Consider the following 21,112-nt stretch of genomic DNA (forward strand, 5'->3'; position numbering starts at 1 on the left):
CACCACGTCTCCCTCGTAGGCACCGGCTCATTTAGGGGAGTGTAGAAACAAGAGATTGCATCGAAACTCAAGTGGAGGTTCCTCCCCCCACACCCTTCAGCCTTCTATTCTCTGATACTAAAAGTGAAATATGAATCATGGCAAAAAATACAATCTAGCTGCCCTGGGCTTCTTTTGTAGGGACAACATTTCCAAGTGATTCCTTATGAAACGTGTCTGCCCGGCATTCTGTCTTTCTGGAAGTGTCCGAAGCTTTTCATCAATGACTAGAGATCCTTCCACCAACAAAAGAAAAGCATCTCGCGGGGGGTGGGGGAGGTCGCTCTCTTCTGTACAAATACCCTGACGGGAGAATAACCTCCCCTTCCACCCTGTGCCGCTGCCTTGCCTGGTCAGTTGCATCAGGGAGCAGAAATCGGTGGCTTGATTTTACTTTTGTTTATTCCCCCCCCCCACACACACACGTGAGGTTTGGACGGTAGCGACATAAAACGTGCCCCGGGGAAACAGCCCGGTGCTCTCCGTATTCTCAATCCGATTTGGACCCTCACTTCAGTCTCGATTTAAACTGCGCTCCAGCTACGTGATCGAAAGCGTTACAGCTGGATCGCCCGGGCACAGCCGCCTTTTGTCTCCCTATCACCAAAGCTGTGCACCGACTACCAATGTGTCAATGATTCTCCTCCCCTCCCCAGTTCGGCGAAATAGAAACGATTCGAACCCTGATCTTTCGGGAAGCGCCTGATTGAAATAGACACGTGATGGTTCCTGACTGTCCGAAGGTTTAGTGTTAACATTAGCACGTCCCGAATCTCCCAGAACTACCCGAACTAGGAGGGCACGGAAGTGGACTATGGCAGTGGGTTATTGCTGAGTTTTAACCTGTCCAACAACTGCATCAGTGAAGGAAGATTTCACAGCCAGGCTGCCCCCTCTGTATTAGCTACTTACTGCTCTCTGGGCACGGAAAGCCCATGGTTACGTTTGAAATGCAGCCACCACCTTAGAAGTGGGGTGTTTTCTTAGGCATGATTCATGCAAAAGGTGCTTTCCCCGCGTCCCCCTTTCAGAGCTGAATTAAGATCAAGAGCCTTTTTTGTTGTTGTTTGTCTTGTGCAAACTAACTGGCACAAGAACAGAGGTCTATTTAACAACACACAGCGTGTTTAAAAATCACCAGCGACGGCATTTGACTGTATCATTCTGGGGAAGGAAAACCTAGGTGATTCGTGCATCGTTTAATGTTTACACAGTTTAATTTCCTGGGTGCAGGGCCCGACTCTAAAACGGTCAGCCCTTCTCTACTCTGGACGGGGGTTGAATCTGGCCCTGTTGCGTTTTAGGAAGTTCACCGTCGGATTTTGACAATGTCTGGGGTAGCTCACCTCCCGGGAGAAAGAACTTTAGCAAGTCTGTTCCCCCGCTTTGAACAGTTTTTATGGGAAGGTGCCGGTGGAATTAAAAATCCGCCATCGGTTTGGGAGTGTGTGCGTGAGAGTTTTCTCTGCAGGGGGTGTGTTTGTGACTTTGCGTGACAGTGTGTGTTTTCTCTTCGGGTCTTTGTGTATGGGTGGGAGTTGTCTCCACAGAGCGGTGTGTGTGTGTGCGTGTGTGTGTGTTTGTGTTTTTTCTGCAGATTTCCATGTGTGAGTGTGTTAGAGGATTTGTGTTTTCTCTCTAGTTCTGTATTTTCTCCCCAGATCGGTGTGTGTTTATTTTCTCTCCAGATGTTTGACTCATGCTCACAAGTGCCTCACAAAAAAACAAAAACAAACAACCAAAAAAAAAAAACCCCCACTCACACTCCAACAACAACAACAAGAACCAACGCGGCGAGTGTGGCCACTTTTCCTCGAAAGCTTTTGATCTAAATGGAACAAACCTCGGTGATATTTATACGACTATACCCTTAACACAAATAAAATAAAATAAAAAAAGAAATAATAAAAAGAAAACCCTTTACAGGCGCCGACAATGGTGCCTGGCACAGATTACATCCCGTTCCAATCGATTTCCAGCCCCGATACCTGCCTCTTCCCTCCACCCTCCCTCTTCCCCATCCCATGTGATTCGCAGGCTGGGTGTGTAATGGCTTGCCCATCATATTTCTCTCACTCGTTCTCTGCCCTTTTCCAACCCGGAAGAGCTCTGATCTTCTAGACAGCCAGGAGGAGGCGAGGAGGAGGTCAGAGATTTGGGTGGGTGTTCAGAGGATGTGGATCACCCACGTTTTACTTCTCGCTGGAAGCTCGAGAGATGCCATCAGCAGTCGCAGCCGGAGCAGTCGAGTCTGTCTGTCATTGCTGCCCTTAGATCTTCAGCAGATCAGGAAAAAATAAAAAGCAGCTGCCCAGGTCAGTGAATATTGAGATTCTCCCCCCACCCTCACTCGTTCCCTTCTCCACGTGGAGAGAATTAGAAGGGATCTCGGCTCAAAGGGGCAGCAGACTGCTGGCTGAAATGTAACACGACCCCACTCTTATTTGCCTTCAGTCGCTGGAGCGATTTGGATTTTTCTCGGTGACCTTGGGGGAAGACACAACTTGCCCGAGAGCTTGTTGCCTCTGAAAGCTAGAGATTGGGGGTGGGGGGCGCATTGGAAGAGGTTGACAACAACTGCTTTGCCTGTAGGTGCCAGAACACACAACTGGGTAGCCGGGGACAGGGGCTGCTTTCACAGATGGCCTCGCACATCGGCATGTGTAGACGGGGGGAATGAGAGAAGTGTATACGCGTGTGTTTACTGTGGTGTGTATTCTAGATGTGTGGATAATGCTATCAGACAGATATGTGCGAGTAATGACGTGATAGACGGATAGACTGTAATTAATTAATGAGCGAAGAGGTGTATACACACTGTCCCCGAAATATAGATTTTTGTGTGTATCTAATCTCTTTCTCACACACACTTGCATATATTAGGTAGCAATAAAAGTACCCCTACGTATACGTGTACCAGGAACAGAAACATATATAGCCCATCTCTGTCACACACAATTGCATGTGCGTATACATAAAATCCGACACTGTTTTCTACCAGGCTGCATCAGATCACATCTCCACACACATAGAGTCACTCAACAAGCTTCTTGGCTGTATTCTGAGCGCAGCGTTGATCCATTCAGATCCTGCTCTCTATGTAATCTGGTTTCTAAAGAACGGTAGATGGTCTGGCTGGACGTGAGGGGTGTTTGAAGACAGGTTTCTTGAAGGGACTGGTACCTGTATAATGGAGAATGATGATTTCACTACATCCTAAGGCGTGTCTGGATCCCTCCTCCCTCCCTCCCCAAACTAGCCGTCCGCTAGATCATGTAGGATATTTAAACTAGTAATTGGGTGCCTTGGAAATGTATTTGAGTGTTAAGAAATGGGCATTAGCTGTAATGGAGATCAGTCAAAAATGTCAGCTCCTCTTACCTTCATTTGTCCATAAATAGGAGCGGGAGCGTTAGGTGATGGATTTGACTGTAACCGGATAATTAATACTCATTGGATATACTTGTTTTCTTCATTATTTATGGACTGCAGTTGTAAAGCTAGATAGACCGGGTCTTTTGTGTAAGGCTCGTGTCATTTGGTGTGGGGTGTGTTTGTGTGTATTTCAAGTTGTAGACCTGTATTTGTGTGTGTCCGAGAGAATGTGAAGTTTGTGTATTTCGAGGTTTATGCCTTTGTGTGTGTGTTAATAATTAGGATTTGTGTTAATGGGTTTCACTGCGTTACTTAGTATATTAAGTTTGTTTCCATCCGTGTGTTGTGCGAGCCTGGGCATTGTTAATGTATGGTTCCCTCTCTGTGTTGTATGAGTTCGTGGTTAGTGTGTGTTGTCATCTGTGTAGTGTGTGAGCTTGTGTGTCTTTCGGTTCCCAGGGGGCTTTCGGTTCCCAGGCTGTGTTAGTTTGCGCGTTAGTGTGTAGTTCAATAGGCGAATTGTGTTAACGTGTGTCACCTTTGTGTTGTGTTAGCTGGTGCGCGCTGCAGCCTGGGTGTTCGTGTTTCAGTCTTTGTGTTAAGTTGTGTGGCCCGTAGGTAGGGGGACAGAATCGATCCAGGTAAACTCAAATGTTCTCAAGATCCCCGAAAAGGCCCGAAGAGAGCTTAGGGGAGTCGCTGTTTAGACACCAGCCGGAGATCACTTCGCAGCAATGACCGGCCTCGAAAACTACGGACTTATCTGGCAAACGCCCGCTTCTGTCTGGGAGATTTTAGAGAGGAAAAACCCCACTGTGAGAGCGTTTACCTAGGGCAGATAATGTGTCTTCAGTCTGACAATCCCTTTCAGATCCAGCGTCCCACCGAACAGGGAAAGCGATGGAATATCACAGGATAAAACAGCTGGTGCACATGTCTCGTTTTTTTCCAGATTCCCCTGAATCGATCTACCTTCGTGAGATCGGGGAAATAAAACGATCCATCCGCAGCGAGGTTACATTTAGCAAAGGGCAAATTAAACCAGATTTCAGCTTCTGTTTTCATAAAAAAAAAGAACCCATTCGCTGTGTGTGTATGTCCGTATGCATCCATGTGTGTATATCTGGAGACGTGTATGATGTGTGTGTGCATCGTGCGGTGTCTGCAGTTTTTTGTATGTCACACCAAAAATACACACCCATGTTACAGACTATATATGCATAAAGGGACATAGAGATTTATTTTAGGGAATGCATCATTTAGCTTAGGGGATACATACAGCTCTCGATTCCCTTCCAGTAGCGAGAATTAGACATTCCTTAAAAAGTCACTTCCATTTTTATTCAAAACGTTCTGCTCAGTAAAGGAAAAAGAGAAATGTTTTCACCCTCACAAGGAAATTGTGCTGCTAATTCATTCGTATGTCCGTCTTACCTCCGTGTATTTTCATTGTGTTTTGCTTTGTTGTGGGCCCCTGACCAGATGCGGGGCTGACAAAAGTATTTTTTAAAGTCTTTAAACCTGGTTACAGTTTCATTCGTAGCCATTTTGTGGGACTCTCAGGGTAAATAAAGCGTCGTTTGGAATTAAAAACCCGCCGGGTTCCTAGCTGCCCTCAAGATTCGTTTAAATTCACCTTTGAATCTACAGATCAAAATTGTCCTAAACGATGAATGATGGATAGGCGATAAATCCACCCTTACTTAAACACGTAGGCTTCCTTAGGGGTGGCGGGGACAGAGAATATTTGGCTGCTTAAAAAGAAGCGAGGAATTCCTAACTAGACATGAGCATTCACTCCTCTTTCAAGGCGAATGTAGCCCACAATAACACCAGAGCAAGGATCGGTGGGTTTAAGCAGGACTCGTTTATAAATTAACGTCTTCAACTCTTGGCATTAAGATCAATCGGATGAGTTGGGGGGGGTAGATTTTTTTTTTCTACGTCTAAGTGATGATTCAAAGAGAGAAGATAGCTTTATTTCCTGTAAGACTGTCTCGGAACATTTCCTCAGTGGCAGTGAATTATCTTGCTGTACCTTCGGATTTTTTTTCCCCTCTCCAGACGTCTTTCCAAAATGCGGACTGATTCGTGTTAAATCTCGAAGCAGCTACGTTTGAAAGATGGGGGTGTTATTATAGTGTGTGTGTGTGTGTGTGTGTGTGTGTGATGTTGAAGACAAAACGGAAGTGGAATTTACCAGGTCGGAGCTTGAAACTGACCTGCATGGACAGCAAACCCTGCTCTATGTGGGTGTCATCACCCGTCCTAGAGCAGAGCTGGGGGTCCCACTAACCCGGACAGGTCAGCTCTCCTTTCCCCGAAGCTCCTCTCTCTCTGTCTCTGCGGTGCAGTTTGGGAATGTGCAAGGGGCAGAGAGGGCGCCTCTGGGACTCGCGGAGCCGGTTTTGATCCTTTCTCAGACTTTGTGTCCCGGGGCAGTAGCCCTTCTTCTCAGCTTCAAAGCGGGAGGGGGAAGGAGGGAGGGGTTCCCCCCGCAGGAAAAGGCCCAACCCCTCCCCCAATTTTCATTCTTGGAATTTGTTTTCTTACGGCAGAAGAGGGATTTCCCCCTCTCTTCACCCACCCACCCAGCTACAATTCATCGGGTTTTTTTTCTTTTTGTGGGGTGGGCTGTGGGGTTAGGGTTCGACAGGGGAAGGGGAAAGATCATTGGAAACGGCGTAATCAGTAGCTGATCTTTTCTCTCTGTCTGGTGTGTGTCTGCGCCTTTGTGTTTCCTCCCGGTTTGCAAAAGAGAGAAGAAATTATTCGAGAAACCATGTGGCTCCTTTCAGAGCCCAGGGCGCGAGGCAGCAGCTCCGTGTCCATTTAGGGCAGGCTTGCTTTAGAAATAAAATAAAACCAAAAAAATCCTAACCGAGCAGCACTTCCTGCTTGTGGTTCCTTTTCACAGATAAAGGGGGTGGGGGAGAACAGATCATTTCTGGCTGATTCATTGCGGGAGGGGGGGCGGCGGGGGGGGAAAGCTTTCCCCTTTCTCGTTCTTTGTTTAAACAGAACAGTTCAGCAAATCCAGCCTCATCCCCGGCCCTCTCGTTCTCACACGCCGGGCTTTGGGGGGTTGATTTGTTTGGCTTTAAGCGGTTGTGTCTTCCGTTGTCTTCATCCTAGGGGGTAACAACGCAGAATTGACTTTAGGCTGCTTTATACTTCCCCCACCCCCGGCGGAGGCTGGAAGATAGGGCTCCCCACTCCCCCCTTTCCCGCCCCCCACCCCGCTTGACAGAGCACAAGTTGTTTTACACGGCAAAAAGTCTTCGGAGCTCTGCCCTGGGCCGTGTCCTTTGCATAACCCTCCGATCTGTAGCCCCAGGCTGTTTAGACAGCTTTACCTGTACTCCTCTCGTTCCCTGTAAAAATCCCAACCCGGCGCACGTAATTTAATCCGCTTTCAGTCAATTGTAGTCTAAAGGGGCGGGGGTGGGGGGGGGCTGCTTCTTCCTTTCCCTGTCCCAAGGAGACGTAGAAATTCGGACCAGGTGCTGGTAATAATGATGGGCACCGAACTAACCCACAGGCTTCGAGAGGGAGAGAGACTTTTCGGGAAAGTGGTTTCCCAGCTGTTCACGACTGGATCCCACTCTCCCAAGCTGTTTACACGGGTACAGGGACTGGTCTGGCTTTGTTCCGCAAGTTCCATTCCGGTTGCAGCGGCCCGGCAACCTGCAGAGACACGGATGGCTTTGGGGCGGGCATCCCCGGTTGGGTGGGGAGCATAGGGGTACCAGAGAAACCTTCTCGAGGGGAGTGTAGGGGTTGTGATCGCGCGGGGGATCTTCTGGTTTGCCTGTTGTGTGGGTGAGGGGAAGGGCTCCCTTTTCCAGCCAGGGAGCCCTTTCCCCCCCAAAAAAATACTGCCTCCTTCCACCCCCCTCTCCAGTTCCTGCCTGCCCCAAGCAGCTGTGATTTCTGGCTTCTTTCTCGCTCTCTCAGCTGGAAAAGATCTACAGCCCGCCCTGCATGAATTCAGTGCCACGTCCCTCACCTTCAAATCGAATTAAACGCCTCCCCCCCACCGCAACCCCTATTGTTTTTTTGCTAATTGCTCCAACAATGGGCCCCTGTTAGAGCCGAGCTGTCAATTAAGGCCCCCGCTGGGGTGAGAGGAATTATGTCAACTGCACCGTACTCAACTGGACAAGGATGGGGAAGGGACAGTCCAGGTTGAGTCTAACGGGTAGCCCGGGGGAAGGGGGGGCGATTAAGGGTTGCAAAGGGAATCCTAACTCTCCTAGCTTCCCAGTAATGATAAGGTTGATGTTAATATTCAAGGAGCCACCATGGGTGAATAGATCGTCGTGTCATTATCACTGCTGTTCTTTTGTTATTTATGCTGTTCTTAAACTCTATCCCCGGACTATGTTCGGAGTAGTTAGGACTAATGAAGAAATAGGTCATGATTATTTTCTGCAGAATAACGACTAATACACGCGTCATCAGAGGTGTTGGCTTTCAATCCACCAGCCCCAAATCCCCAGCATTCTTTTGACCACCTTTTGGTTTCACCCCCTCCGCATTCTGTCTCAAGAGTTGCACAGAAAATTCTAAGTTACAGAGAAGACAGAGACATGTGTAAGTGAAAGTGAGAGCTTTGTAACAGAAGGGATGGGGGATGCAGGTGGCATTAGTCCAGGGTCCTTTACAAAGCAGAGTTCACTCCTAGAGCTATAGAAGTTAGACTTGTTAGGCCATTCTAGTCCATGCCCTAATCGGTGTCAGATTGTTCCACAAAGTACAAATTTCCAGTTCTACCCTCGTGCCGGATATGATCCATATTTGCCCTCATGCACATATTTATGTTTTTGCAGTAAATTGAAACATTTCTTCTCCAAATCACTTACGTAAACAAGTTTAATGATCGCCCAAGGCTCCCAGAAACACAAGTTTTCTTTGCTGGGATTAGCCACTTTACGACTTCTACATGGATATTCCTTTTGACTGTCTCGCTGTACGCCTGCAAGTTTATGTGGGCTTGGCTATAACTCTTTCTAAATACAGTTTTATCTCACCTCACCTGTCACGGCATCTTAACATCTGCGCTTTGAAAACACTGATCTTAGTACGATGATCATCCTATAACCACAAGGAACGAACCATTTTCATTCTCATCTTCATTCACTTTTTTGGGAGGGGGAGAGGGGGGGAGGGTTTTTAAATTTCCAAGACAATCTGTTCTAGAAATCTCGTGTTTCCCCCGAGGGCTTTCGGTCTGTATAAAGGGTCTTCATAAAATGTTCCTTGTCTCATCATAAGACGCACTGACACATTGTACAGTCAGAGAGGAGAGAAGGGGTTGCCTTTAAAATGACCCCCTGCCCGCCTCCCCCCGCCCCCCAAAAGAGAATTTCCCTTGAAATTGATGGAGTCCGGCAGGATTCCCCCTCCTGGGATCGCTTTAAGCAATAAATAACGACATTAAATAAAAAAGGAAATCCAAGTAGAATCCCTCTTACCTATAGGAGACAGCTGTGTGTCTTCGGAGAGAGACGGCGCTTTTTTGCAGCATCCACTCTCCGATGGTGAAATTGACTAATGCAGAGAACAGGCTAAGAAAGGGAACCGGAGAGGCCAGCAAATGTTACGGGAGAGAGGGGGGGATCCTGCCCATGTTCCCCCCTCCATCCCAGTCCAGAGCGGGGTGGAGGGGGGGAGGAGGAGAAGCGAGGACAGAGAGAGAGAGAGAGAGTATCAGGAAAAGGGAATCGTGTGTGGACACACTTGCACCGTTACTCTGCATAAGGATTGAAGAGTTGATCCAAACCTAATCAAGATTAATTAATGCCGGGCTCCTTGAGCGCCTGGTTCGTGTCTCGTGTGTGTGTGTGTGTGTGAGAGAGAGAGAGCCCCCCTCCAGCCCCGAGAAGCGCCCCCCCCCTCTCTCTCTGCAGCCCCTTGCCTGCCTGCCTCTTGCCCCGCTAATGGGCTCCCTGGCACGCAGCATGGCTTCCCCTCGGCAGCATGGCTCTGAGCTCGGCCCCTGACGTCAATGCCCAGTGGCGTCGGCTAGGCTGGCCAGCGAAGGGCAATGCAGAGAGCATCAAAAGAGCAACCTCCCATTTCCCAATTACACCCTGTCAATCCAGGAGTCAAAGGGAGGCGGGGGGAGAAGCTGGGAAGCAGACACTGAATACCCCTCCTTGCAGCCCCGGCTCCATTACACAGAGCATCCCCTTCGACTCAGCCCGGGTGCCTACCTGACTGCAGCGAGGGAACGCTCAGCGCCTGTAGGCAACAAACAAGCCGTGCCAGCGCACCCAGAAATCACTAGCACGGTGCTCGGAGCTGTACACTCAGCAGATCCGAATGAGAGCCCGGGAGATTAGCTATTGAGTGATTAGCTCATCTCGTTTTATTGCATTAGTTAAAAGCCCTTGGAATTGTTTATATCCGTGACCGCCCTCCTCTCTTTTAAACGTCTGGCATCCCCAGAGTTCATCTTCAAACCGGGATGGATAAACCGATATTTATCCGTTTACTCCTACGAGCACAACAGTTCTGCGGTATGTTTTCTCTGTCTCTACGCCTCAGAACTGCCCGACTCAGAAAAGTAACTGAATGTAGGTAGCGATTTATCCGCTACGAAGAGAAAGACAAATTAGAATACAGCATCTTTGTAATAAAAACAATGCAATTGGCATACATGCAGATATGCGCATAATAAATGTATTTAATTCTCATTACTATTTTCTCATAAAATCTCTCTCTCTGTCGGCTGTGCGCTGAGCAATTTCCAGTTGGCATATTAAACATAAGGCTGACTAATTCAAGCTTTGGAGGACTGACGTATGCGGCACGTTTTTATGCCTCGTTCGGTGCTGCTGTGGGCCAAATCAAGGTGTTGGCCCGATGAAATTAAAGGGCCAATGCGCGAGGCCGCATGAAGAGACTATAGGTTTAAAAGCACCCCGTTTTCCAGTTAGCCCGGAGCGCTGGGGAGTGGACTGCGCGGAGGTCGCTTTTTGCATGAATGAAAGACTCATTAAAGCGCTGGGGCTTGTACTCACACAAAGGGGCCACGTTACATGACCAATCTGCTGCCCGTGTCTATGTCCCTGTATATATTGTTGCCTAGTAGTTTATTTCGCTTTCGCCTTTGCCCCCCCCCCCCCCCCGCCCATCCGTGCACACTTCCATTTCATGATTGCTTTCCTTGACACTTTGCTAGTTTGCAATCTCCGCCAGGGAAGCCATGGGACTTGTTGCACATTTCAAAAAGCCAGAGCCCTCGCCTGCCTGGGAGCCGCTAGGGGATGCACTGGCTCAAAAGACCGAACTGCCAGAGCCGGTTCGAAAGCTCCCAGCCAATCAGGAAAGGCTTTCACCAGCGCCCACTTCCTGCTCCTTCCTGATTGGTGCACCCCGCTTCGCAGGAGCCAGTGGCTGCCTGGCTCGTCCCGAGCCCTCTTGCACCCCCGGCGCTGGCTCTGGGCGCTTCGTTTGCACACTCAGGCCGCATGGGTCGTAACGGGGCCTGAATGTGTTCATTAGTATTTGCGCCGGCGGTGGAAACGAAAGTGGTCCGATGAGCGCTGAGAAAAACAGGAACTTTCTCTTTCTCGCTCGCGGAGTTTGAGCCCCAGAGAGGAGATCGCAGCAGGCGTGTTCCGCTGCAACGCTGCAGCTTGGTTTCACGACTAGAAAACAAACAAACAGAACAAAAGCAACCCCCCCCCCAACAACCTCTTCCTCCCCCCCTCGGCCCAAGCCTCCTTCACTATTGTAATGGTACGTTAAACTACCCTCTGCTTGAACTTTGTTTCCTGGATCTCTTCTTCTTCTCAACTGAATGGAATCGGATGTAATAAAGGAACAACTCCGAAAGAATGGGTCTTTCTGAAATAATGGGTCTTCGCGTTGTTCCAGCACGTTGACACCTTGGGAGGAACAACCCCCCTCTCGCACACATTGTAAAGTACAACTGTCGCCCCAGATTAGTCCTACTTGGCATTAACTAATTGCCCTGGAAGGGGTAATGCTTTAAAACGATACATTAGTAGCTCGACAAAGCACGTAGAGTTCCACACGTATCCTTCACCTGCTCTCTGAAACTCTCCCGAGAGTGGCCAGGAGTCACCGTAGAAAATCATTTCTTGGTGGCCGGGTTGTGTCTTCAGATTCTGTGCATCTCCTGAACAAAGTAAGTGCTGTAAGTGAGAGTAGGGATGGGGCATAGGAACGAAAGAAAACAATAATAATTAATAACATCATATAACAAGACACACGTATTGGATACGCCTTTAATAACATTTCTGTTTCACGTGCATCCGAATATTCTCCCCCTCTAAAAAGTCGTGTTAACTCTGTCTCAGTATTTCCAGCCGAACGAGGGGATGCTTTCAGAGACTTTCCGGTCACGGGGGTGAAGGGATATTGGGGGGGGGGGGCAAAGTAGAAAGGAGTGAAGCTGGTTTGCAGTTAACTTGTGTTTCGTGCCCTGTCCCCTCCTTATCCCATGACAGGCTCCTCCCCCTCAGTGCTGATGACAGTAGAACCTCCTTAAGTTGCGTCTCGCCACAGCTGTCTGTGAGCATTGAGCCGGCTGGCGCCATCCTGCTCCTTTCAGAAAGAATGCCTTCCCTGTAAAAAAAAAAAAAAAAAAAAAAAAAAAAAAAAAAAAAGGGGGGGGGACAGAGAGAGAGAGCACAATCTGATCTGATCAAGCAGTTTCAGCTTCATCTCTCCTGGGTCACATACTCCTTCTCCACCAAGGTTTGTGCTGAATTTCTTTAACAACTTTTTCTTCCTTTCTTTCTTTCTCTCTTTCTTTCTTTCGATTGCACAATAATGAATAAACCCTGAACATGCTTCAGGCTCTCCGCGGCCACAATCTGCACCGCTTCTAAGCAGGCGCATCGCTGGTGAAACTGACCAAACATTTAAAAAAAAAAAAAAGGAAAAGGGCAGCAACAACAGCAGCCCGCAGCAACGCCTGCGTGTGTAACTCTGGTCTATTTCATTCCCCTGCTGCACAGAGAGCGAGAGCGAGAGATCGAAAGAGAAAGAGAGTGTGTGTGTCCTGGTAGAATAGGTGGGTCTATGCTTAGGACAATAGGTGGGCTTTCAAGGATCTCGCCGTTTATGGAGGGGCTTGTTTTCGCTTGCCTAAAAGTCAGGTGATAAAGCAGAGAAGTACTCAAACACGTTTCTCTCCCCCTCTCTCTCGCTCCTTCCCCTTTCCTCTCTCTCACTGCAGGTGATCAAAGAAGAGAAACATCTGCAAAGAGCGGAAGATACGGTTGGGATCTCGCTTCTTAGATTTTTGTTTGTTTTCCCTACTATTTTTTCATCTTTTTTTGGAATCGATTATTATTATTATCATTTTATTTATTTTATTTTTTTTTAAAAAAAGCACCACAACATCTCTCTGTCTATAAACTCACCGCCTACCTTCCCGTTGAAAGTCTGCCCAGCTTTGGGGAGGAGGAAGAGAGACAGTCCCGCACCGAGAGAGCGCGATGGAGGTGACTGCCGACCAGCCGCGGTGGGTAAGCCACCATCACCCCGCGGTGCTGAATGGGCAGCATCCGGACTCACATCACCCAGGGCTCGGCCATTCCTACATGGATCCAACTCAGTACCCGCTGGCCGAGGAGGTGGATGTACTTTTTAACATCGACGGACAAGGGAATCACGTCCCTTCCTATTATAGCAACTCGGTCCGAGCCACGGTGCAGAGGTACCCGCCGGCCCATCACGGTGAGTTCTCCCCTACCTTGCCCTGGTGTGGGGACCCCCGCAGCTGCGTTCAGGTTGACAGCGGGCAGGTTTTCGCGCCGGAAACAGGACTGCGTTTGTGGGTCTCATTTTATAAACGGCTCATTTAAAGCATTATAAGCAATAGGGGCAGGCAACCAGTAGCAGTTAGCAACTCACAAGGGCGCCGTGAATTAATCCCAGGAACACTGTCATCTGCAAAATGCCCTCATGTTGCGTAAAACGCATGCATGGCCTTTTGGTATGGGCCTATTACTAGCTATATATTATAGATAAATCCTGCGAGAAGCAGCGAGATCGTATTTATTTCTCCAACCAACCAATACCATCAAAATCCCAACCACGTTGTTGCCGGTGGCAAGACTATGCCACCGCTGAATTTTTGAGTTGGCTTGTCCCAAATAATTGCTAAAGAAAAAGTAGTCGATGCAAGTCTTTCCCCCCACCCTCAACAGTTAAACTCCATTTGGATTTGTTTTTTAATTTTATTTTGCCTTTACATTAGAATTCTTTGTAGCATTATCAGTTAATATTAGGGGAGAGGGGGGAAAGAGATGGCATAGCGATATATGTGTGTATTCACGGCTGGGATGTTAAATTAACCCTGGATGGGAAAATAATACATTTGATATTAAAGACTGGCTTTCTAACCTTGTGCCGCATGACAGTGTGTTTTATATATTACTGTACATATACTTAGACATCTCGTGTTGCGTTCTGATACACCACATACATGTAATTATGTATGTAGCCGTATAGAATGTGAATTTACGATCTATATCATAATTCAAACACATAGCTTCATACACAGCTATACCGAGGAGACACATGGACTGTTTTTACGGGGCCTAAATCCATTTCAGGATGAATCTTCTCCTGCCCCCTGTTTAAAAAGAATAATTCAAGCGATAAAACTGTAGCGCTGGAGTTTTCTTTCGGATTAAAAAGCAGGGCATAACCTCGAGAGCCTGGGAGCGATCCCACGCTGCAGAAGCCCTAGGTTTGAAATAAGTTAGGAAAAAAAAACATCCTAAAATAAACCAAAATTGAATGGAAAGGGATGACCGTTTGGGCATCGGAGCAAGTCCGGATTCACTGATCTGCGCACAGGACCTCACCTACTTGTTGAGTGAGCCGCTAAGCATTACTCGCTGTTCAGTAAATGCATTGTTCTGCTTTTAGAGTCTGTAAAATAATAATTGTTAAGGATCAGCAACTTTTATCCCCCCCCCCCCGCCCCAATTTATCAGCAGAAAGTGGAAATGCGGTCTCTCGGATGTAGCCTGAATATTATTTACTACGTTACTTCCTGGATAAGATAATGAATTTTGACCCTTCGTGTTCATTTAACCCACCTCCCCTTCCTTTAGCACATTGACTTTCAGTATTGTTCTCAAATGGCTAACATGATAAGACACATGCACAGAGATCATACATCGAGAGAGAGACTATCTATCATTCCAGCTAGCTATTGGTGTCTCCACATATCTGCATCTATTTCGATCTCTGTAGCTTTCTATTTTTAGAATGATCACAATAGATCTGAATGCCTCCGTGGAGATCAATATATCGTTAGAAATATCACAAGAAGCATAATTTGGCTGCTCTCCTCGGATTCAATATGTTTTCCGTCTTAAGATATTTTTTAAAAATGTCAATTTCATTAAGGTTTTTTTCTTTTCTTTTTTTCTTTTTTGCAGTCACATAAAAGGATAAATGTCAGCTGCAAAAATCCAGTGCAATATTAAGAAGTCTAGCTGTATATTTTAAGATAAGGTTTGAACATATCTAATGTAAAGATCTTTTGAGACCAGTGACACTGTGTGTGTATGATATTAGCCTTATAAAGCTGTCTGGGTCGAACACACACAAGTCCATGTGCGAAAACAGACTAATGGTGAAAAAAAAAAAGTTATTAACACATCAGTGTCTTCTCCTGGCTCTCTTCTTGCGGACAGAATATCTCCGTGTCTCGTAGTTCATGGTTACTTAAGTGCAGGGAATGAAGAACCCAATAATAGCTCAAAACTAGCAAGAATTGATTCTCCTTGGAGGGTTGGCAGTTTCATGTGGGATCTTCACCGGAGAGGCCTTGTACGATTGATTGGAGAGGGAAATTTAATAACGGCTTGACAAATCCATAAGTAATATCCGAAGATTTGACTCCCTTTTGCCCTCCAGCCAACCACACCTGAGCACCACTCTGGGCCTCGATCCGATAATAGCTTTTACTTCTAGCCTCTTGCTTTTAGCCAAACGGCCTGGGGAGGGGACACTACAGTTCAGGATCGGGGCTCTACGCTCAGTTTTGCTCAGGCCAGCGGGTTCATAGCTCTTGGTTCCCTAGCTGCTGCACTTTTCTCTCCTGGTTTGACACCCGGGAGCAGAGCGCTGTGCGAGCTGTTTCTTGAGGTTAGCACCAGGAGGGCTGAGATGGGGTGAGGAAGAGAGCTCGCCTGGGGGTCCTGCATGTGCTGGCCCATCCCTGAGGGAGTGTAACCTGGCCTGCTTCTGTTCTCTCCTAGCAGGGAGCCAGGTGTGTCGCCCACCGCTTCTTCACGGATCTCTCCCTTGGCTGGACGGGAGCAAACCCCTAGGGGGCCACCACAGTGCGTCTCCTTGGAACCTGAGTCCCTTCTCCAAGACCTCGATCCATCACAGCTCTCCGGGACCCCTCTCCGTCTACCCGCCGGCTTCCTCCTCCGCTTTATCAGCCGGCCACTCCAGTCCGCACCTTTTCACCTTCCCTCCGACCCCTCCCAAAGATGTCTCCCCGGATCCCTCCATCTCCACCCCGGGATCCACCGGCTCCAGCCGGCAGGACGAGAAGGAATGCATCAAGTACCAGGTGTCTCTGGCTGACACCATGAAGCTGGAGTCCTCTCACTCCCGCAGTACCATGGCATCGCTAGGAGGGGCCTCCTCTTCCGCTCACCACCCCATCACCACCTACCCGCCCTACGTCCCAGAATATGGCTCTGGACTCTTCCCCCCCAGCAGCCTCCTAGGGGGCTCGCCTACCGGCTTTGGGTGCAAATCAAGACCAAAAGCCCGCTCCAGTACAGGTAGGGTTCTTGGATTATTAACCCCCGGGGTAGGGAGGGGAAATATGGAGAGGCCCTGAACCTACATGCGCAGGCCTGCAGACACACTCCTTCTCTCAAACTCAGCCCCTGGAGAAGGTGTTTTCAATCTCCTCCGGGGCATATTATATTGGCCTCCCTACGGGCCAGATCAGCTCCCCTCCCACCACAAGAAACACTGAGCTAGGAGAGGAGGGTGAGAAGCCATGTGCAACAGGACTTTGTAATAAAACAAAGGTGTGTGTGTGAAGGGGGGGGGGGGGCATCACAGCTGCCCTGCCACATAGTCAGGGGTAAAGGCTATGAAAAGTCCCAGCCGAAGTTTGCATCCCGAGATTAATTCGAGGGCAGCGAATCCACCTACCAGTTTGTCTACATGAATCTGGGTGATGCCCTGGCCCTTCCTTGCTTCCAGCAAGGAGGAGAACCAGAAGGAATTGTACCAGTCCCTTTTGCAGCCCCCAATCCACCCCAAAGCTGCTAAAACCAGGGGCTCTGTAACTGGTGTGCTTGAAGTGGCCTGGGACAACAGGGGACTTCAGCTTTATTTTGTTTTCCGGGGAGCTGTCACAGGACCCTGACGGGTATATATCTGTCCAGTGATTTACTGGGCAAAGAGGCAAACAGAGCAGCTCGGATTTATCCACCCCAAAGAGCCCACTGTCCAGTCCCAGCCCCCCCAGACGCCAGTTTGTAGCAGCGTTGGGAAAGCATTCTGCAAAGGGAGTTTTGTTTAGACTGTGCGGCTGGGGTCTCACTCCCAAAGATTTCATGAGCAGGATTTTGAAAACCAATATATTCCATGCTCTCTCCCTCTGTGTGCAGCAGGGGACGATTAGTCAAAGCTCCCACCCCCCCTTCCGTGGAGGCTGCTGCAGGGCTGCCTGGCATGAACGCGATCAGTTTTCAGGGTTTTTCCAGGGTGACATTTACTCTGACTGTCTGGGCAGGGACTGTCTCTATTTAGCTGATATGTTCGAGCTAATCCAATTATTTTCAGACTGCTGCACGCGACAGTTGCATTGTTTATCCAACGCCAGGAACTTTAATAGGGTCCGGATGCGGTTAGAGTGACAAAAAACCCCAGACCTGCATGTTCTGTACATGAAAGCAGACGGGGTGTGTGTGTGAGAGAGAGAGAAAGAGAGAGATGGAGTGAAACAAAAGAGAGGGAAAGAGAATAGAACAGTAAGAGGAACTTACTGGTGATGTCCAGCGTTAAGGGGAACAAACTGATCAGTGTATCAAGGGGGAAGGAAAACAAATGGACTCTGAAGGGAACCAAGTCCGGTGCATTCTTGTCTTGATTTTAGACAGCCCATGCGCCTCCTACCTTTTCTGAAAGGCGAGCCCCCAGCCCTAAGACCCGGACCGGCAGCTCAGGAAAGAGGGTGCCCAGGAGATGGTAGGGAGGTGGCGTTTGCAGCAGCGGCCGTGCCGCAAACCGCCTCCCCGGTGTGTGCGCCCGGCCAGTCATTTCCAAAGCTTCTTGTTGTTGTTGGCTTGTTTGTTTTTGTTTTCCTGCTGCCACTCTCTGTTACTTCTAGAAAGACAGCTGCGGTTTGCAGCACCAAAAGCAGCGCCGGCTTTGTGGTGGGGTTGCCATTTCAACCTCAGCTAGTTGGGAAGCCGGGGAGGTGGGTGGGCAAAGGGACTGGAGGTGTCGCAGGTGAAGGAGGGAGAAACGGCTGCTACCTTTGTGGGGTTTTGCTGTTTGCAAATGCTCTACAACAGGCAGGCCAGGCGGCAGCGTTTTGGAAAAACGGTTGAAGTTTGTGGTTAGGGTGCGGATGCCTCTTTTTTTTCTTCTTCTTCTTCTTTAATGCACGGATTGTAATGGGCCCCAAAGGCACGGTGTGAATCAAATCAACCGGCAGCATGTCCTCGCTGCGCCAGCGGCCCCCAGTCCAGCCTGGCTGCTCAGGGAGTGAGTGTCCTTAGTGCAGCGTGGTGGTGGGGGAAAGGGGAGCCCTTTGCAAGTGGCTGCTGCCATGTTTAAGGTTGTCACGCTGTGGTTCTTGTCACCCGGGTGTCTACACAGCGCGAGCCACCCCCCCTGGCTCCCACAGACCCCGCTTCCCCATTCCCCCTGCAGCGGGGCCTCTCCGCAAGCAAACCGCGGAGCGCGACGCTTCCCCCCACGGCTGGGCCCGGCCGGGCTCGAGCCAGGCTCGGGAGGCGACGGCTTATTTGTCTGGAACGTGGCGACACGGCCTTAGAACGCGGTGTAGCCAGGCAGGAGCGCGAGTTAATTACCCTGGGGCGTGCTAGGCGCGATCAGATCCTAACAGGCGCGCCTTGGCTGTGGGCTTGCCTGAGCCGAGCTCTCGGTGGGCGCCTTATGGGGACCTGAACCCCGCAGCCTTTTTCCCAGGGGCAGAACCTCCTTCACACACACCCCCCCAAGCGCGGGCTAGCGCCTGCCCCTTTCTGACTCTGTTGTTAGGATGGCAGGATCGGGCCCCTACTTTATGATTAACCCGAAGCGTTTCGTTTTGAAATCGAAGGCTTTTAAAGCAGTCTGGGGCTCAGCTCGCAAGCAGCTCTGAGGTTTACAAACGAGCTCTTCTTTTCTTTCAAAGAACGAATGGAAATGAATTGTTTCAGTGCGGGAGGATGGGTCGTGTACTGTTAGTGGCTGGGTTGGTTCAACAAAGCCCTTAGCACAAAAACCACTCCTGTGACTGTAGCAAAAAACCATATATTTCCTGTTCCCAAATGCCTAAAAGTAAACTTTGGGCCATAACCCTTCTATGTGCAGTGATCAACTTTGATCATCCTCGTTTTTGCTCTCTGAGCCACATTTATTAGTTTGCAGGCGATCATCTTTAACCAAACTAATAAGCATAATCACCAGGATATTTTATTATTGAAAGCTCTGGGGATGTGTGGTTAGATTTAAAAATGGTTTGTCTGAACCAAAGCCAGGAGCAAAGCCTAATGTTTGTTGTCACAATTTCAGCCTGACTTTAGCTAGGTGCGGATAAAGGAGGCAATGGAGACTATAGGCCAGGGCAATATTAAAGGTATTGCTTATTTAGGTTAAACAAATGGCAGTAATACGGGATCAGAATTAAAACAGTAGACAGCTGACAATCTCTTTCCCTCCCTGCTTGAGAAAGAAAGGAATTGGGAAGCAGGTTGATAAGAAGGAGAGAAAACAAAATATTTTAAAGCCACGGCACTGGCCCCATATGTGCATTGCAGGATCCCCTAAGTATCTCTGTTGGAAGACTTAATTAAAAGCCTCATCAACAGAGGAGAGTGACAAAGCACCTCTGCGGGTGAGGCACCGAATCTGAGTTTGTTTTCGGTTTGTTTTCCACCAGTCGAGTGAAATACGGTCCCTGTTAATTGACTACGCCAGTAATCGACCGAATCTCTCTCTTCACTGAACCGGTTGCTGATGCGTTTGCTTTGCTGCTTGACTTAAAAGAAAACACAGCCCTCTAGGAACTCCTCATAGGCAGCACAGGGGCTGGGCTAGGGCTTTCATTCAGTCTTTAAAGATCGATTGGTGTTGTCAAGCCAAATCGATGCGATTTGGCTGATGCCCTAACTCATTGGAATATACCAAAAACTTCTGACCTGCCCGCCGAGGCCAGGGATAGAGGGAGTTAGGAATTCTATGGAGCCTTTATTCAAAGTGTCTTTGCTGGCAGGACTAGCTTCATTCATTGCAATGGAACCGCTCCCTAGGTAAGGGCTACCAATGTGAGGAAGGGTTACAGGCCGGGCCCCCTGTGGTTTGATCGCCTGTGGATATTAGTGTGTGGGAGAAGCAGTCCCGTGTAACTCATTGCAGCTGGTGCTAGCCAGTCCTGCAGGATCAGGCCCCCCCTTTATTTCCCTTGCTAACTGTAATGATCTCTGCGCAGGCTAGTGAACAGTTTCCAGCAGCGCGGACAAAACAAGCAAGGGATGATCCTGCCTCCACCTATGGGGAGGGTGGGGAAGGATCGGGCCCCTAAAGCTTTGGGATTGTGGTTTGTTTGGCCACCAGAACGACAACGTGTGTGTGAAATAATGAACAAACAGCCCTGCCCAAAGCGATGGCTAGAGCTTTGCAGAGGGCCTGGGGGAAGGCGATGCTTGGGGGAGAGGGAGGCCTTTCACACTTGTCCCCCCCCCATTGCTTTCCATAAGTGAACTATGTGCCCTCTTGTTTCCAGAAGGCAGGGAGTGTGTAAACTGTGGCGCTACCTCAACCCCCCTGTGGAGGAGAGATGGCACCGGGCATTATCTGTGTAACGCCTGTGGACTCTATCACAAAATGAACGGGCAGAACCGGCCCCTGATTAAGCCCAAGAGAAGGCTGGTAAGTCCCTTTCCGGAGCTTCGAGCCAGACAGCACTAACTTTCTGTCGTTGTTGTGTTTGATTTCCTCAGCCCAGGATGGCGAGCTTTCTGCAGGGAAAGGGCAGGAGAGCCCACAGACATGTCAGTCTGTACTGAAGAGGGGTTTTAAAGTACGAGCTATAGAGAGACTCTCAGCCCATCCCCCACATTACACTGTGCCTGCCAAGTTACGTACCATTTTTTTTTTTATATTTGTGCCTTTACAAATCTCTATCTATAGGAATTACTTTAAGGGATGCTGATTGTCTTACCTGGGTCTTGGGTGGGGAATAGCGGCTGGAGGAGAAGTGTGGCAGAGCACAAGGTCTGAGAGGCCTCACCTTGAAAGAGTGAGATTTGGAAACCCATTTTTTTTTAAATTTGAAACCCTCATGGGGGAAATTTGTGCGTTTCTTTCTCCTCCACCCAAGAGGGATTACAGGGACAGTTGGGTTTTAAAGGAACACAGGGACTTATCCTTTCCTTCCCTCCCTTTTTGAACTCAAAAGAGTTTCCAAGTTTATTTATTGCAGTATTTA

General features: G+C 48.8%; 1 protein-coding gene across 6 annotated transcripts in view; it reads left to right on the plus strand.

The window, feature by feature from the left end:
- The first annotated feature begins 2,154 nt into the window (after positions 1-2,154).
- Positions 2,155-21,112, plus strand: part of GATA3 (GATA binding protein 3) — a 31,531-nt gene continuing 12,573 nt past the window's right edge. For 2 of the 6 annotated variants that reach the window (XM_034764600.1, XM_034764641.1), the window contains exons 1-4: positions 12,035-12,147; positions 12,632-13,134; positions 15,678-16,217; positions 20,408-20,553. In XM_034764600.1, the coding sequence (XP_034620491.1) occupies positions 12,894-13,134; positions 15,678-16,217; positions 20,408-20,553 (927 nt within the window). In that variant the 5' untranslated portion in view covers positions 12,035-12,147; positions 12,632-12,893. Of the gene's footprint in view, positions 2,355-12,034; positions 12,148-12,631; positions 13,135-15,677; positions 16,218-20,407; positions 20,554-21,112 lie in introns of those variants that run through there. The other 4 variants (XM_034764607.1, XM_034764624.1, XM_034764616.1 and 1 more) reach the window with 4 other exon arrangements.

The sequence above is a fragment of the Trachemys scripta genome, chromosome 1 (genome assembly GCF_013100865.1).
Source record: "Trachemys scripta elegans isolate TJP31775 chromosome 1, CAS_Tse_1.0, whole genome shotgun sequence".
Taxonomy (NCBI): Eukaryota; Metazoa; Chordata; order Testudines; family Emydidae; genus Trachemys; species Trachemys scripta.